The sequence below is a fragment of the Podarcis melisellensis genome (genome assembly GCF_964234715.1).
Source record: "Podarcis melisellensis genome assembly, chromosome: 2".
Lineage (NCBI taxonomy): Eukaryota > Metazoa > Chordata > Lepidosauria > Squamata > Lacertidae > Podarcis > Podarcis melisellensis.
Genome location: NC_138529.1, coordinates 85,257,641 through 85,276,256, shown reverse-complemented (window position 1 = coordinate 85,276,256; position 18,616 = coordinate 85,257,641). Strand labels below are relative to the sequence as shown.

At 46.3% G+C, this 18,616-nt stretch overlaps 1 protein-coding gene across 7 annotated transcripts in view; it reads left to right on the top strand.

The window, feature by feature from the left end:
- Positions 1-18,026, top strand: part of SLC41A3 (solute carrier family 41 member 3) — a 39,905-nt gene extending 21,879 nt beyond the window's left edge. For all 7 annotated transcript variants that reach the window (XM_081902775.1, XM_081902776.1, XM_081902778.1 and 4 more), the window contains 6 exons: positions 2,799-2,945; positions 8,050-8,194; positions 10,732-10,811; positions 14,244-14,378; positions 14,636-14,784; positions 16,303-18,026. In XM_081902775.1, the coding sequence (XP_081758901.1) occupies positions 2,799-2,945; positions 8,050-8,194; positions 10,732-10,811; positions 14,244-14,378; positions 14,636-14,784; positions 16,303-16,488 (842 nt within the window). In that variant the 3' untranslated portion in view covers positions 16,489-18,026. The remainder of the gene's footprint in view (positions 1-2,798; positions 2,946-8,049; positions 8,195-10,731; positions 10,812-14,243; positions 14,379-14,635; positions 14,785-16,302) is intronic.
- The last annotated feature ends 590 nt before the right edge of the window (positions 18,027-18,616 follow it).

The following is an 18,616-nucleotide window of genomic DNA, read 5'->3' as shown; positions in this document are numbered from 1 at the left end:
GTCCCACCTTCTGCCTCTTATGGGATCCAGTTGTCCGCTTAGAGCAGGGGTTGGCAAGGCTTACTGGGCATGGGCCGCATCAGTCCCGTGGAGATCCTCCGTGGGCCGGACCAGCATAGCATGCCAGAAATCGCGTCTGCGCATGTCCGTGGCGCTGGAAATCGCTTCTGCGCATGCCCAGATGCCAAAAATTGCGCCTGTGCAGAAGCAAATTTTGGCGTCTGGGCATGCAACATAAGTGATTTCTGATGCCGTGGACATGTGCAGGTGCGATTTCCAGCATCTGCACATGCGCAGAAGCAATTTCTGGAGCCACAGAAGAGAGTCCCTGTGCCGCACTGCACCAGTTTAGCGCAGCGCTCGGGGACTCACCGAGGGCAGCTCATGGGCTGGTTAAATGGCCTCCGTGGGCCGCAGGTTGGGGACCCTTGACTTAGAGAAAACTCTCGAAATCTAGATGAGCAGTCTTAGGTACTAAGTGCGTTCCTCTCTCATTTCTGATCTTCTAACCTCAGCCGTCGTAATATGATGGCATTCTCTGTGCCGTGGGGATTTTATGTCACTCCAGAAAGACTGTTTCACGGTGCTTTTTGCCAAATGGAGCATGGCTGCTGCTAAGAGGAGAAGCTTGCAAGTTTTCCACAAGAGTGCAGCACAAGACCTTTAAAAAAGAAGGAAGTAGATGGCGGCATCAGAAATGCTGGCACCCTAAAACACAAAGAAATGAGGGCAACATCTTAGGATGATGGACTGCTCCTTCCTGTTTGAACAAGGCAAGATGGTTTTGGATGCCAGTTTGCTACTCCTTTGTTTTCCTTAGTGATCTGAGTGGGTATGAAAAAGAAATATGATACTATTGACACATTCCATGGAGGAATTTATTTTGGCTCTGATAGCGAAGTGTATCTGCCATGCATTCAGGCGCCTCATTCCTCCGAACATCACTCGCTAGGGATAAGGAACAGTGTATGGCCCCCTGCCTTAGGAACTCAGGAAGCTGCCTTGTATCAAGTGCAGTGGCGTAGCGTGGGGGGTGCAAGGGGTGCCGGCCGCACCGGGCGCAACATCTGGGGGGGCGCACTCGCCACCTCCAGAGTCGCCGAAGAGCCTCGGGGCTCAGCTCCTTTGGGAGGAGGGGTCGGGCTGGGTGACCAGGGGGAGCAGCAGGCGCCAGCAAGGAGGTCCGGAGCCGGAGCCTGGCCAGGATCGGGCGCGGGATGGGGCGCAAGAGGGAGGGGAGAGTCGAGCCTGTCCGCCCCGCGAGGATTGCTGCGAAGAGGCGGGAGGGAGAGGAGGCCCCTTGGGAGGAGCGGGCAGGTGCTGGGGCGGCAGTGCCGGGCGGGGGCCGAGGGGTGGGCGCCCCCCTGCGCGGGCATCGCCTCGCCGCCGCCGCGGGCTTGGCTGGGCGACCGGCCGAGGGGAAGCGCCAAACAAGGCCAGGATCCAGGCCCGCCCCGCTCTCCTTATTTGGCGCCCATTTCCGGCTCCCGGGTGGCCTCCTCCCACCCGCTCTCGCTACCAGTGGAAAGAGAGACGGAGGTACAGCGGAACACGCAGCCTTTGCAGGTGCTGCCGGCCGGGGGAGGGGAGCGCGGAGGAGCCCCGTGGGGCCTGGGCCCGGCCAGCCGAGGGATCTTGTGGCGAGGAAGGAGCCCAGTCTGCGCCCTCCTTCCCCACAGAGCTGCAGAGGGAAATCAAGGTTCTCCTGCTAGTTTCTCTTCTTCTCTCCCCCCCCCCACTGCGTTACAACCGTGCCCCCCCTCTCGGTGCACATAGCACGATTGCAATCTCTCTCTCACCCCCCCCCCAAGTTAAACTAATGGAGCAAGCCAGCGCCAAAGATTTGTAGAACTGTGAATACCCGGCCCAGGCAGCAGCAAGAAGCTGGCAGCGGCGGCAGGTTAGGGGTTAGGGGCGCAAATTACTTGCCTTGCCCCGGGTTATGGGGCGCAAATTACTTGCCTTGCCCCGGGTGCTGACAACCCACGCTACGCCGCTGATCAAGTGATATCATTGGTCCATCTTAACTCAGTGTTGTCTACATTGAATGGCTGCAGCTCTCCACGGTTTCAAGCAGGACGTTTCTCCAGCTGTACCTGGAGATTTGGACTTGGGACCTTCTGCCGGCAAAGCAGACTCTCTGCTACAGAGCCATAGCCCTTTCCTGCCTTCATTAGGTCTGAAAGCGTTGCCAATAGGAAATGCCCAGCCCATTGTGGTTTGCCAGGGCTTTCAAGCCTTTACGAAGGTCCAGTCATTCTTGCAGTTCTCAGGGATCTTAACTTTAGCCTCTTTTGGAAAGCTTTCAGGCACAGTGAAAGGGAGTCCATATGGACTGCATATGGTATGGATATCTATGTTATACCTGGCCTCAGCTGATGTATTCCCCTCTCCCCCTTGTGCAGAAGCCCTTTTCTCCCTAGCTTATCTCCTCACGCCAACTTACTCCTGTAGTTAATGTAACTCCTTTGGCTTGTTGATTATGGTTTGGGAAATGTACATTAATAGAGGTTGGGAGGGACTAACTCCCCCCCCCAAAAAAGAGCTACAGGTCCCACCGGTTTCTTTTTCAGTTGCCAAAATAGCCTCCTTTGCTACTCTCTTTTCATCTTCTCCCTTCAGTGGCTCTTGCTTCTCTTCCAGATCCAGGCCTTTCCATGCCATCCTGGGCACAAGCCCTGCGCGAATTTCAGGGCTACTGTTCCCTCTATTGGCTTTAGGAGAGCTTGGCAGACAGGAAGTCTCCCTCACCTTGAACTGAACTTTCTCCAAACCACTTGCTTTCTTTTCTTTTTCAGGTCTGGTGATGATTGGCGTGATCCTTGGTGCAAGAAAGGTGGGGATAAACCCAGACAACATTGCGACGCCCTTGGCAGCGAGCCTCGGAGACCTGATAACGCTTTCCCTGCTAGCTGCCATCAGCAGCACCCTCTACAAATACATAGGTACGTTAGCAAAAGAGGCCTGGGAGCTCTGAAACCGCAGAATGGCCTCTCCCTAGACAGCTGCCCACATTGGAAGGAAAGCAGATATCCAGGCTGACTAGGGTCTGCAGGGCTGGACAGCTTTGTTCTGCCTGTTGAGAGAGCACCTTCAGACTCTCTGAATCTCCTAGTTCATTTAAAGTGGCACAGTGGGATCCATTTTGGTAACCAACAAGGGAAAATCTGAATTTGTGTAACAGACCCATCAAAACTCCTGCACTTGAAGCACCCTGTAAATCACCCAGTGCATTCGCTTGCTCTTAGTAAGCTGACCAGATAGAAATAGAGGATCCTGTGCCTTATTAGTTGTGTGAAAAATGAAATTTTGTAGGTTTTGGGGAGAGAAAACAACCTGCGGAGATCCCCTCTTCTACAAAGGTGTTCCTAAAAGTATGGCACCCCTGTTCTCTTTGGCCTTGATGGTCCTCTCTCTACAATAGGATACCCTCAATCTCAGTTATCCCTTGTCTGTGCTCCCTCTTCATGAAGAACCTCCCAGTTCCAATCTGCTGTACACTTTCACTAAAAATTTAAAATTGCCAAGGCAGTTATTGCATGACTGTCTGAGAGGAGTTTGTGGAAGGATGAGATTTTGGCTTATGTTTTATTTTCAGTTGATTAAAGTTTTTTTTTCTTGGAAGTTTGTAGCAACAGCAGTCCAAACTAACTGGAAATTGAGAGCAGATAATGTGGGTTACTTAGTGGTTTCCTTTATGTCATTTTAGTAAAGGTAAAGGGACCCCTGACCATTAGGTCCAGTCGTGACCGACTCTGGGGTTGCGGCACTCATCTCACTTTACTGGCCGAGGGAGCTGGCGTACAGCTTCCGGGTCATGTGGCCAGCATGACTAAGCCGCTTCTGGCGAACCAGAGCAGCGCACGGAAACACCGTTTACCTTCCCACAAGAGCGGTACCTATTTATCTACTTACACTTGGACGTGTTTTCGAACTGCCAGGTTGGCAGGAGCAGGGACCGAGCAACGGGAGCTCACCCCATCGTGGGGATTCGAACCGCCGACCTTCTGATCGGCAAGTCCTAGGCTCTGTGTTTTAACCCACAGTGCCACCCGCATCCCTTTTATGTCATTTTACCTGACAGCAAATATGCTACACACCAGCAGAGAAAGGTGGCCTAATAATTTCTTCCCATTTCAGCCCTCCTCCCCTTCAGGAAAAACAGAGAACCAATGTAGCATAATAGTGCATTAGAGTGGGACCACGGAAACATAGTCAGGAAGCCCACTGGTAGGGATTGGGGATGGATTCAATTCAATTCAAAATGCAACCATCCTTCGAAATTTGCAGTACAGCCAAGTAAGGTGTACAAAAATGCATATACTGAGGTAAAGTTTGCATTAAAATGCATTTACACTAGAGGGACTATGCTTTGCAAAAATAGTTTGGCAAAATTGCATACAAAATGTGTATATTAAGAGAAATCAACACTGTGGGGCAGGAACTGATGTGGGAATGTGGAGACCTGAATTTAGAATTGGAAAATGAGAAACAGAGAAACCAAAGTGGGCAGATTCACCCATCTCTGGCTGCTGTGTAACATTGGGCCAGTCACTACTCTTGACTTTGCTTACCTCAAAGGGCTGTTGTGAAGCTCCTGAGTGCCTACATTGTAAGAGAGAACAAATGCAAAGGGCTACGGGGCTTCTTGTGTTTCTTATAATTGTGCAGATGAAGGAATATTGACAGAGCTAGCTTTTCTGCAGCAGTCCTATGATGTAAAAATTAGCATCTGTAATCCCAGTTGGACCCCATTCCCTGCTAAAGGTCTCCCGCTTGATAGCTATATGATTGTCTCTGAAAGCAGAGTTGCTTAGGATCAGACACTCCCTACCTCCAGTTATAAAATCAATCAGAGAAGCCCCCACCCCTTTGCTGCTCCTGCACGTGCTTCCTGCCCTGTATCACCTGGGGTGATGCTAAGGGCTTTGAAAATCCCAAGCTCCACCCCCCCAGAGAAAGGTGTGTTCCCTTTTTGGGTGACATCCTTTGTGATTTAAGACAACTTTTGTGATTAAAGGCTTTGATAACTTCATACTTGTAGCCTCAGGCTTTAACAGAATCTTGTTTTGAGAGAGGGAGAAAAAATATAAAGCACATTTCCAGAATGCTTCAACTGCTCCATTACCTGCAAAATGTGTTGCGACTGGCCCAGCTTTGCACCAGTTATGAAGAGCAGATGGAGAGAGCCCTCTAAGAACGATCGTTAGCATATCAAAAGGCCTGGCACAATCCCCATTGCTTGAAGGTGTTTCTGAAGCTTCCTTCCTTCTGCTTCTGAGTCATTCTTGTTTTGTCAGAGCAGCAGCCTTCTCTCTCCCTCTTTCCTGATGTTCCCTGCACTTCTAAAGGTCACCCCAAGGTTGACTTATTCAGAAGACAGACAGAAATAAAACAACAGGAGCTGATATAAGCTAAAGCATGGGTAGGCAAACTAAGTCCCGGGGGCCGGATCTGGCCCATTCTCCTCCTAAATCTGGCCTGCGGAAGGTTCGGGAATCAGTGTGTTTTTACAAGAGTAGAATGTGTCCTTTTATTTAAAATGCATCTCTGGGTTATTTGTGGGGCATAGGAATTCATTCATTCCCCCCCCCCCAAAAAAAAATATAGTCCGGCCCCCCACAAGGTCTGAGGGACAGTGGACCGGCCCCTGGCTGAAAAAGTTTGCTGAACTCTGAGCTAAAGGGACAGGGGTGGGTAGGGATGAATAGGGCAGTAACTGCTCTAGTTCCGAATAGCTGGCATTCTAGTTCATTCTCCCCTTTTTTGACAAGACAGTCTGGTAGCCTCACAAACAGTCCTGGGTGCTTCGTAGAGAAGTATATAAAAGCTAGATCCAGCCTGCCTGGCACAAAGTCACCTCACAGCTACAGATACACAACTAAATTATACCACAATCAGTATTTTAGGTAAAAGGAAAAACCCACATAAAGAGGATAACCATCAAAATAATTCAGCAGCTCTGTGCCGTACATTTGTTAGACTTCAAGGTTCCATGTGGTTTTATGTTACCTTTGCTCACGATGAGCCTCGTGGTCCCTTTCCAACGCTACTGCAGAATGACAAAATCATTTCTTGGCGATGTGTTAATGAGCTTGTTCTATTACCCCACAAGAGCAGTCAGTTAGGGTTTCTTAATTTTCTACCTTTGGGTAATTCTGCTTCCGCCAACTCCATCTTGCCAATGTCATGAAGGGGCTTCTGTCTGAAGATTAGTAGCAAATCCAGTTTTTATACTCTGTTGTGATGCTTACATGGAAAACACACTGACCCTGAAGTTAGTCGTGCTTAATTAAATTCCACTTAAAGCATCGGATCCTAAGGATCACCTTCTCCCATGTGAACCTGGGCACTAGGAAGAGAAGATAACTAATGGTGGCTCCTTATGTCCTTATCCAGCTCTGTTGCTTTGTTGCTGCTGGTCCTGTAATTGTGTTACTTCATTTAGGCGTCTATATATGCTTTGGTTTTATACTGACGTAAAACCAACTTGGCACATCCTTTTGGATGGAAAGTTGAGATAATAGATTAATTACAAAGAAGGTCTGCTCATGGAACAAAACGTGCACCTTCCTCCTCGCATGCTCCCTAAATCTATTCCACAGGGTTGGAGGGAGCCCCAGAACAGATTTAGGGGGTGCACAGGGAAAAGAGGGGAGAAAAGCCCAATTTCACAAGCAGGCCCCCTTCTCTGCATGTACCCCACTTGGCACTACATTGAACAGAGCCGTCTTTCCCATAGGGCTTAGTGGTTCGTTGTGGCACCCAGCGAGTGGGGAAGCTGTGTGGCTTTGCTAGCGGCCTCCCCTTTCCCTGCATGCTCGCCAGCTGTGCCCCATCAACCATATGACTGGCCGGCATGCAGCTTCCCTCCCGAGCCTCTGCGGGGATTGCTCTCCCACAGCGGTATGGGGGAGAGTTGCGTTCCCCCCCCCATGGCTGGCAGTGTGCAGCTTCGGCCCCCCCTCCAACTATCCGTGGTAATTAGGGGGCGCTGGGAGGATATTTGCACCCCAGCGCTGCATTTGCTAAAGACAACCCTGACATTGAATTCCATCCATATAAATCAGTTACATTTAAAAATAAGTGTACAGTGGTGCCCCGCAAGACGAACGCCTCGCAAGACGAAAAACCCGCTAGACGAAAGGGTTTTCCGTTTTGGAGGCGCTTCGCAAAACAAATTTCCCTATGGGCTTGCTTCGCAAGAAGGTCCTGGGACCTCTTCCGAAGGCGGGCGGGGGCAAAAGTCTTTGCTTCCCCCTGCCTGCCTTCCCGGGAGAGCGGGAAGGCAGCGCTGCGTTTCTCCGCTCTCCCGGGAAGGCAGGCGGGGGGGGGGAAGCAAAGACTTTCGCCCCCCGCCGGCCTTCAGAAGAGGTCGGGGGACAGACTGTCCCCGGACCTGGTCTGAAGGCGGTTTCCATAGGAACGCATTCATTGATTTTCAATGCATTCCTATGGGAAACCGTGCTTCGCAAGACGAAAAACTCGCAAGACGAAAAGACTTGCGGAATGAATTAATTTCGTCTTGCGAGGCACCACTGTAACTTGGTCCATTGGTTTTGAGACTTTACACCTCTATCGTTCTCTGGAATATACCCTGCTCTCCTGCCTGCTAGAGCATGCTGACTAGTTTTGCTTTATGTTTTCTATTGTGGCAACCAGTGCATTCCCCCCACATCAGCTAATTCTGCTGGCTGCTTATAGATGGTGATGGAAGCAGGCAGTGATGGAGGATTGCTGCATAAAAATCCTAGAGCAAACAGGCTTGGACACTCATCACCGCATCTGTTCTTTCGCTTGAGAAAGTGGAATGGTCTTCCCCACAAAGTTGTATCCTTTCAGATTTAGAGATTCACACATATACCTTTTAAGATGTGTTGTGGAAAGGGGGATTATTGTGTTGTCATTGTTTTTATTCTGTATTTTTTGTTTGTTTCTTATATTGCGATTTTATGTTGTGAACCACCCCGAGATCTATGCCTATAGGGCAATATACAAATTTAATAAATAAAAATAAAATAATAATAAACCTTTCCTTTTCTTTGACAGAGGTGAGATACCTGTCACCCCTGATCTGTGCCGTCTTCATTGTTATGATTCCTCTTTGGATCGCTATTGCCAGGCAGAGTCCTCCCGTTGCTGAAGTCCTCAAGACTGGGTGGCAGCCAGTCATTGTTGCCATGGCCATCAGCAGGTAAGCATCGTGGGCTAGAGATGAACTGGAATTTAAGAGGTCTTGTCCCTGGTGCAAATACGACGCTTCCAGGGACAATTTCTTCCTGTGTATTTGGTTTGTAGCTAACATGTTCTTGGAGTGTGGAGCCTTAGGTAGCCCAAACAGTGCCATACATGCACAGGACGTGTCAGCAAGCTGGGAGAATGTCCAGTGTTTACAGAGGTACAATAAGGAACAACAACAACAACAACAACAACAATAATAATAATAATAATAACAATAATTTATTATTTATACCCCACCCATCTGGCTGGGTTTCCCAGGCCACTCTGAGCAGCTTCCAACAAAATATTAAAATACAGTGGTCTGTTAAACATTAAAAGCTTCCCTAAACAGGGCTGCCTTCAGATGTCTTCTAAAAGTCTGGTAGTTGTTCTTCTCTTTGACATCTGGTGGGAGGGTGTTTCACAGGGTGGGGGCAGGTCCCAACAGTGTGCAATGAGGACAATGTTCAGTAACCACAAGATGCTGATGGACTCTTGGTATAAGCGCGAACCAGCCCCAAAGCTGCTTATGTGTATGTGTTAAAAGAGGCAAATGAGGCCTGCAACAAAATGTTGCAGTGTGCAGGCTTCCAGCCATGTCCTTTTGCAATATAACTCTGCTTCCATTGGCCCCCACCTCTTAAAAGGAATCAGCTTGGATAACTGCATAATGAGCTGATTTGAACTGCAAACAGCATATCCCTACTTATTTTAAAATTCAGTGACCAAACAACTCCTATCTAATAAGACACAGGCTGGACACACATGCATATTTATGATTATCTTGGAAGGTCAGGACATGTGGAAATGCAGCCATGTTAAAAAACAAAAACAAATCTGATGCAGGACCCAGCATCAGATGATGCACAGGAGGAACATACTTTGAGTATTGACCTTGGCAGGGTGCCCTCTTGGTAGTTCCTCTGCCCTCAGGGTAGTGGTGATCCAAGAGAGGACAGTCCCTAAGTTGTAGAATTCCCTTCACACAGAGGTGTGTATGGCACCTTCAATATACAGCTCCCTTCCAGTGCTGAAGATGTACCTCTTCACCCTGGCTTGAGATGCATATTGTTGCGTGTCACTCCAATATCCAAGCAGTGCAAGACTCCAGGGGTTCCAGGCACTGACCCGAGGTCTGTGTTTCCTTTAAGAAATGAGGCACAGTGGAGACTATGGTGTCTTTATGATATATGGTTTATTTACACATATATACAACCTGAGCATGCAAGGGAGAGGTTCACAACACTGACCCCCCCCCCACACACACAAAGGTCTTGCTTCTCCCATAGCTGCAGCTTTTGATTCAAACGCAGAAATCAGCCATCATGCTCTGACCCTCTTTCCAGCTTGCTGACTTTAACAGACTGCAACCTTTTTTCTTAGGTCCTATCATAGCCAACTCTAAAGGCTCTTCTTCAAACTCTGCTTTGTTTCCGAAAACTAACCCTGAATAGAGCGAAAAGTCGCTTCCAATTGCCATCTGGCACAGAGCCCCCTCTAATTTTGCTTTTCTAATGGCTCCTTACCTTCCTTTTGTCCTCCTAATGGCCCATCACCCCAGGTGATTTCTTGGTCAGGAAACTGATCTGGCTTATATTTTAACATTTGCCTTGATTAAATTCTAACCCTTACTGTACCTAGGAATTTAGGGGAGTCTAGTAATCATAAACTCAAAACAATAGTTTTACACCCCACCTTATTTTTGTATTTTTTAAATATTAGTAGTGTTTTTTAATTGTTGTAACCTGCCATGGGACCTTAGGGTGAAGGGCAGGTAATGAATTATAAGAATAATAAGAATAATGCTGAAGGTGTGCATATTGCTATGTGGAGATACCTTCCAGAGTTACAGTTCTTATCTTGAAATTTGTTCCAATCACATATGTTTATTCTTTTCAACCTTTCTTTTGCTTTTTATGCCACCTTAGTTCAGATCAGATTTCTAACAGTCAAGGCATGGCTATATTCTTAAGAAAATACTCTGAAGCCATAAATGATGATGGTCCTCATAATAAATGAAATTTATGGCCTTGTACTTGTCATATTATTTAAAATGATATGCTATAAAGTGCTACAAGTTTTGTTTTTCAATCTACTGTGCTTGGTCTGTTAGGCTCATTAAAACATTTTCCTTATTGCTTCGGTGTTGAAGACATTTCCTGAGTGTACAGGGGGGAATAGAATGTTAAATTATTATTATTATTATTATTATTATTATTATTATTATTATTATTATTAAAATTTGTATACCTCCCTTCATCCAAAAATCTTTCCTGTTGTGGGATTTCATACTATTTTCTGGGAACTGGGGTGAAATCTTTGTTATCTTAGTAAAGCTCTCCGCCTGAATGGCAGCAGCAAAAGTAAGGATTTCCACACAATATTGCTGAAAAAATTCAGGATGCGAAGCAAATGTAATCACAGAAGATACTGATTATTTATACAGTCACTGAGTAGTGGGATACTAACAGATGAAGGATATACTCATGTTCTCTCATTTTTTAAAAACAGCATCGGGGGACTTATCTTGGACAAAACCATAACCAATCCAAACTTTGAAGGCATAGCTATTTTCACTCCTGTGATCAATGGTAGGTTGGTTCTTTTCTTCTTTTTCTTTTTAAGCATGACAGGCTGCAAGTGAAACATATGTCCCTGTTTTCACCCTCATCATTGTAGGACTTAGAGAACCCTCGTTTTCAGATCTGTAAGCGAGACAAATCCTGATTGCCACACAAAGGCATTGTCTACCTGCAGTGTTTAATTTATTAGCTTAAAGTCTGGGTTGGATAGACCAGAAACTTAAGATCAGTTGTGGAACACATGTATTGGCTGTGCAAAAGGTCCTGATTCAGGCCCTGGTATTTCCAGATAGGGCTGGAAAAGACACCCATGACAATGCCATTTAGTGAAGACAACACTGAGATAAACAATCCATTGGTCTGACTCAGTAAAGCATCTTCCTGTGAACTTAAAATGTTAAATTTCCAGTAGAAGATTAAATGCTTCAAAAGCTGTATATAGTACTTAACACTTTTGTGCTGGCCCTGGAAATAGGCACAACTGACTGGAGTATTGGATTTCTAGGGTGAGATCCAATGTCAGTCATACTCAGGGTAGACCCATTGAAATGAATTGAATAGTCCTGGAATTTCCCTTTCCGCCTAGCACTAACTGTGCACTGCATCATGAGATACGGAAATTGGTTTGGAACAAATGTGGTTTTGAGCTTTCTTTAAATATATGGATATAAATAAGGCAAATATTAAAACGTTTTAAAGAAATAAAAGACAAGAATGAAGTAGAGGATTGCTCTACTCTGAACTCAGGAACAGCATTCATGTGAACAGGATTTTACCAATAACTGTTGTCTCTATCAATGCGCCAAAACGGGCAGCATCAGGGAGCATTACAAGGAGTGACATATAAGACATTGTCAGGTTTCCACAGAACTAACCTCTATCTGCTGATTATGAAAGGTAACTTCTCCTTCCACTTCAGAAAGTTAACATTTGTCTTGCAATTTTACCAGGCCTTACATTGAGCTGATTCACTCTCGGCTGAGTCCAGTGCCTCCAGAAGAACATTGTGACAATGCTCTGCCATGCTTTGCTTTTAGACTTAAGAGTCTTCTGGTTCTGTTTGTTTCTGAGAAAGGGGATTGAAAGCAGCTGTTGGATTTCCAGCGCTGCAGTTGCTGTGCCAGATACGTCCTTGAGACTCATTATTGCCAAAAGTTTATAGGACAATTGCTTCATATAACCTGAGGTGGTTGAAGACATAATGTTGCTGTAAAATAGCCCCCCAAAGGGAGACGTTCACTCAGGGTTTTCTCCTTTCAATTACTTTATGGATCCTTTCTTATGGCCTCAGCTATACAACTGCAAATAAAACACTGTAAGTGTGTTTTAAGCGCAATATACAATGTGACACTAAATGGCGATGGTGAGCCTTATGGAAAATTCAATGTATTTTTATAAACGCTTTTTTAAAAAAGAATTTTTAGAATGGTTTTTCACATGTGTGTAGATTCTACCTGAGTGACAGCCAGAAACTAGTAGTATTATACAGTTTGCCCCAAGAGATGGCGCAGTAGAGAAGGAAATGGAGTCAGACCCTAGGGCAGGAATCTGTGTCCCTCAAGATGTTGTTGAGCTACGACTCGAGTCCCTGGCAATGGGCCTGGGGGAAGTCTTAGTCCAACTACAATTGAAGGCTTCCAGCTTCACTGTCTTTTCTCCTAGAGGCTGTTTTTAACTCAGCCTCTCAGTTTTAGCTTTGTTATGCTGTTCAAACACTCTGCATTGTTTACCGTCCTATCACATTTTAATTGATTGTAGTACGTTTTTCGCTCTGTTTTTCTTTCCTGCTTTGAACACCTCTTCCAGGTGTTGCAGGAGGTTGCAGGATAGAAATTTTGTCGCAAGTAATAAATAAGCTAGCGTGCCGAGAGCCTGTCAGAATGCAAGGTGGCCCATATCCAGAGGAGACTAATTAGACTGATGGCGCTGAACTTTTAATTTGTCCTCTCATTCCATGGTTCCTTTCATCAGAATAGAAATTGCTGGTACCGTAATTACCACAGTTGCAGATATACTGCAGGTGGTTTCACAGCCAAGCACTGCAGCACCTGTTAGCTGTTTGTTATAAAAGAACCTGTCTATGCGCAAGAGTCAAACAAGTTGTATTACAGAGCACCTGTGTTGGCTATCTTGACTCACGAATATCCAGTATGTGATAAGGAAGGAGGGAAATCTTTCTCTCTCAGAACTGGAAGTATTTGGTTATGTATCCGGAGCAAGAGAAACAAAAGGAGAAGCCCTGTTCATGCAGCAGTTTTGCAATTCATTTTCTGGTAGTTAGAAATTTGAGGAGGCCTCTGTCCCCTGAAAGATTTGCAGTGCCTGCCGAGGCCTCGATGCAGTAAGAGCAGTTGCTGCAGCCCCTGTAGCTTCTTTCCATTTCTCTGTGTAAAACCACAGTAGAGATTGTCATTGGAAGTCTACCCAGTATCGATCCAGAGTAGATTCCAATGCATAATTAGCAAAGTAAAAACTTAAACATGTCACAGGATTTCCAAAAAATAGACCAGAGGCAATTGTATTTCATCCAGCAGAGCTTTACTGCTACTGAAGGCAAATGAGCGTAATGGTCACAAATCCAATACATTCAGGATTGGCACTGTCCATAAGAAATTCAGTTGCAGAAGAAAACTATAGTAAGACTATAACCTTAACACTATATACTGTACACCACACTAGAAAGAAAAAGAGAGAGTGAGACTTCGGCTCCTTCTGGCCTCACTATTATAGTCAGCATGACCTTGACAGAAAGAGATAACAGAACCAGTTTAAACCAGCTGTACTCAGCTTCTCAGAAGGAATAACCCAAACATCAGCAACCTTCTGCTTGCTTCTTTCACACAGAGAAGCTTCCAGAACCCTCTTGAATTAAGTAGAATAGGAAAGATCGCTACACCAGATCAATGCTTTCTGTACTAAGAAATGCAAACTGACAGAGATAGAAGATCTTGGGAACTATGATTTCCCCACCCTGGCTCCTCTCTCACTTCCCCACCTCTAGCAGCTGAGAGTTGGCATTGCTGGCCGTGCTTAAAGCTCACGCAGGGCATTGTGATCTGTACAGGTGTGCTTGTGCAGCTGCCGGGTAGGTGGTAGAATTCTGGGGCAACGCCAGTAGCAACAGAAGCAGTTCTTCTTGTACGAAGCATCCATAGCACCGATCCGGTTGTTGTTCTGTCAGTATTCTAATGCTTTGCTGCTGATTAGGTGACAGCAGTGTTTCCTGCCTCACCATCCGCTTGTGAGCAATGTTCTAAAGGATACTGAGCTAGAGAAGGCAGTGTAAGCCAGTAAGGTGGTTTGATAGCTTATAGGACAGACATCTGCTTAGCTTTCAGACCTGTGGGAGTGAATGAGTGGGTACTGACTGACACCACCCTCCCAGTGTCTCCCAGCTATTGGGGTTTAAAGGGTGTGTTCAGCTTTTCTTTTGCTTTGCAGGTGTTGGTGGCAATCTGGTAGCTATCCAGGCCAGCCGCATCTCCACGTTTCTGCACTTCTGGAGCATGCCTGGAGTCCTGCCACACAAGATGAGGCAGCACTGGCCAAATCCATGTACCACCTTCTTCAGTTCAGGTAATCTGCTCTCTAGATACTGGTGCCTAGCTACTTTCGCATCTAAACCCCCAGGGAAAACTCTACACTAGCCCAAATTATTGTTGTTGATAATAATATTAGTTGTATTTATTTGTTGCTTACTATAAAAGAAGTCCCAATGCAAACCGCATATATAGGGGATCTCCCATTTGGGACCAGCTCCTTACTAGCGGACCATTTCATATTCGCCCAGTATAACCAGAGTTATGATGTCATTTGTCTTTTCTCCTCTGCAGGAATAAATTCAAAGTCTGCTCGTGTCTTGATCCTGCTAGTGATCCCAGGGCACCTGCTGTTCATCTACACCATTCATTTCTTGCAGGCAGGCCATACGGCTCCCACCTTCACTTTTGTCTCCTTCTACCTGATGGCTGCTGTTCTACAGGTAACCAGAAACCAGACTTCTTCTGTTTTTAGTATAGGTTTGGGTTCTGCCATGTGTTCCAGAGTCAATTAGCCACTGTAGCTATATGAATGCACAAGAGACAGACCCTGATTTCTACAAACCGCAGGCCACCATCCTCATCCCAGTCCCTTTTAGATTTCTAAATTTACAGCACCCACTTGGAAGCCGCAGTATCTTTTTAGTAGAGATTTCTAGGGGAAACTGATTGAGATATCAGTGTAAAATGCTGCAGGGTGGCAGATTAAATCCCCCCATTTCCAGCTAGAACACATTACCCTCTTTTCACACCTTCCCCATGTCGCTAAGAAAAATGATCAGTCATGCACCTTCCTTTTCCCATGATATTTGAATTGTTGAGTCAAAATCTCTATAATAGCTTGAAGGGGAGTTTGGGCATTTATGCCCTGCCTTTCTTCCATCCTGGAACTGATCAAGGTGGCATAGATTTGTTTCACACCTGATCACCTGTCCAGGCACTGCTCAGACTGACAGCTGCCTAGTTAGCTTTAGGAAGGTGCTGGTTTCATACCCAGGGGCTGCCATGGGCTTCATCTGGAGGTACTTGCATTTAGAGCATTTATGCGCTGACTGAAGAGCAGTGCTGTGATTTTAGCCCCATCCGCAACCCGGCAACAGTTTCCTGCAGCATATTGCCCACAATCATCTACAGAGAAATCACTCTGTGAGCGCCTCCTTGTGTGTAGGAGTTGTGTGTGAGTGGGACACCCAGTTGCACCGGTGTCTTGGTTGTGCAGGACCACCTGTGCCACTGTTCTTCAGCTGGTGGGTCGCGGCCTGATTCAAAGTGGGTCACAACAGAAGCACTGCCCCCATGGGAAAAATTTGAGAAATGGGTCCCCCAAGGCATGTGTGAGCTAAAAGTGGGTCTGTAGTTGTTGTAGATACCTGCTCTACAAACATGCATACTGGGACTGCTCTTCAGACAACCCCATGTGGCCTGCTCTGCGTGCCGCACAGAAATGCCATCCCTTGTGAGTGGGACACCATTGCAGCTCCTGTGTCTTCCCTGTTGCAGCTGCCATACCTCCCTCCACCCACCCACTAACCAGTAGCAGGTTGGAAGGGCATGGCAGGATGCAATGACTTCGTGTTTATCCTGATACCAGACTGGGGAAGGCAACGCTGCTTCCTGCCCTCTGTCTACCTGCTAGTCTGCTTGCAGAGGGAGAGGGGTGGACAGAGCACACTTCCTTTGGCCCACTTTCATTCACTACTCCCCCCCCCTTTTGTGACCTCACCCTTCCGCTTTAGCACATGTGAATGTGGTGGCAAAACTGGGTGGAGGGGAGAATTTGACCCAGCCCTAAATATTCCTGCCCTCTGGGCTCCCATGGTCCATGGAATCGAAGTTCCTCTGTGCCCCACTGTTGTTGCCAAGTCCGGTGCCTGAGTAACAGAAGCCGTTCCCAGCAAAATGGAACTGTGGCTGATCTGCATGCTGATGGCCATGTGGTTTCCCACCCCCTCTGCTTACAGGTGGCAATCCTGCTCTACCTGGCTGATATTCTCGTGAGGCTGTTCTGGAGAAAGGGCATGGATCCTGACAACTATTCCATTCCCTACCTCACCGCTCTGGGAGACGTCCTGGGCACTGGCTTCCTGGCCCTTTGCTTTCACTTGGTTTGGATCTGCAATGGGTTGAAGCCCATACCAAAGCACTAAAGAGGACTTCCGCTGCAGCACTGACCTGCCTACTCTTTCAACAAGTAAAAAATAAATATCGCTATGGTGCTCTTGACACGGTCCAAACAGGGTATGAAGAAGAGGATGTCCAGCTCCTTAAATGGGAATGGCTTGGATATCCCTCCCCTTCCATCTCAATACCACGTAGGTGTGAAGTTTGAAAGATACCTACCAATGAAACGGCATCAATGTGGACACAGCTTCCGAAGTGTCAGTAATGAATGGGTTGTGAAACGCTGCTCCTGTCTACCTTCCTCTTGGTTAAGAAGTGTTATTGAAATGGCCGAGTCCGAAAAGCCCATTGACGCTAATGGGAGGCTATCCACTGATCTCAGTGGGGTTTAGATTATGTCCTAGATGAGGATGTTTCACTGTCTTTGCCAGGCATCAGCTGGCAATCAAAGATGGCATTTTCCTGTCTGTATTTCTTCTATATGTTCCCACACAGAGCGGGGTGGGGGAGAGAGAATTATGTCCAGGGCTAGTCTCACACTGCACCAAAAATTAAAAAAAATACTGTCTATCCTACACAAAGGAAACCAAAAAAACTTTGCACCGCGATAACTCAGATTCTGCCTCACAATACCTCATTGCAGCATTGTATATAGCAATTTAGGTACTTTACGTTTCTCAGTTTGCATTCTGATGATTAATTTGAGTGTTCTGCAGAAGTTTCAGAGACACTGCGGTAGCAGGAGTGGAGTATAAGTTAAGAAGCGGGAGAAGGTGGCTGAGGATGGGGGAAATGTAGCTGGAAGGCATAAAATAGCCAAAACTGAATAATAAAGCTTCGTATGGGCTGTTTGAATGGTTTCAAACAACTGTACCCACCCATAAAATCTTGAGAGGCTGAGCAGTTTCTCATCCCACTCTCCACGCCAGTTGTCCCGTCCAAAACTGCTTTCAGGGTTTGTGCAAGAATACTCATAGATTAAATGGCCAGCTCTGCTGATGGACTTCGTAAATACTTCTTCAGTAACTGAGATAGTTCCCTACAGTGTGTTCTGAAGGCTCATCTGGGGGTAGGGGTGAGCTTTATGTATTCTGCATGGAAGTCACTGTCCTGGGGAGCAATGTGCTGATAGTACTCAGCACCTTTTAAGAGTTCTGTGCCCATGGATTTCATTAAATCACTTGTCCTTCCCAAGGCCATGTTTATCCCTGGCATAGTGCTCTTAAAAACCCAGTGAATGATTGCTTAAGGCTTGCAGCAGAGGCGGAGCATGTTTGGCCTTCCAGGTGTTGTTGGGCTCCCAACTCCCATCAGCCCCAGCCAGCATGTCAGGAATGATTGTCTTTGTAGCCCAGAAGCATCCGGAGGTCCACAGGTTACCCACGCCTGTCGGGAAGACCCAAGGGTGGATTTTCACCATGTCATCAGCATCAAGTGCCAAGCGTGATAGAATTGTCATTCTCTCTCCCTCGTTTTTTGTTTTGCAGTTTCAAATCTCATGAGTTTTTATGGTTTGTAGAAACACCCCCCCACACACACATGTAAAATAAAAGTGTAAAAATGGTTCATGTTTTGAGAGTTTCCTTGTGGGTCCTGGTCCTATATATGGGATATACCTGCTTCAGGTATAGATGAGGAAGTCTTCTTCCCTTCCACATGAAGGATATAAGTTTGGTTTCCACATTTTAGCCATGGAAAATTACACAAGTAAAACCTCACATTATATGTTTGAAGACCAAGACGTCAAATCCATTGTGTCTTCTGTTCAGGTCACAAATTAAAAATGAAAATAAAACAAGCAATCAAAAGCAATAAACAGAAAAAGCTAATATCTCAACAATAATGGTAGCACAAAACATAAAATCAATGAAAACAATAATGAAAAGCTAAAACTCAGTGGAGGGGGTGGGGTGGGGACCAAAGTGTTCAAAGGAAACAGTAAATTTCAATTATTAGCCTGGAAGAGGTTAAAAAAAATATATATCCTGGCACCAAAAATATCTTTATGACAAGAGTCTATGGGAAAGCATTCCACAACAGGTGGTGCCACCAGCAAAAAGGCCCTCTCCCTAATATTCACATGCCCTACCGGACTTGGCAGGACTGGGAAAGTATATATGGGATATCCTTCAGGTATCCTGACCCCGAACTACT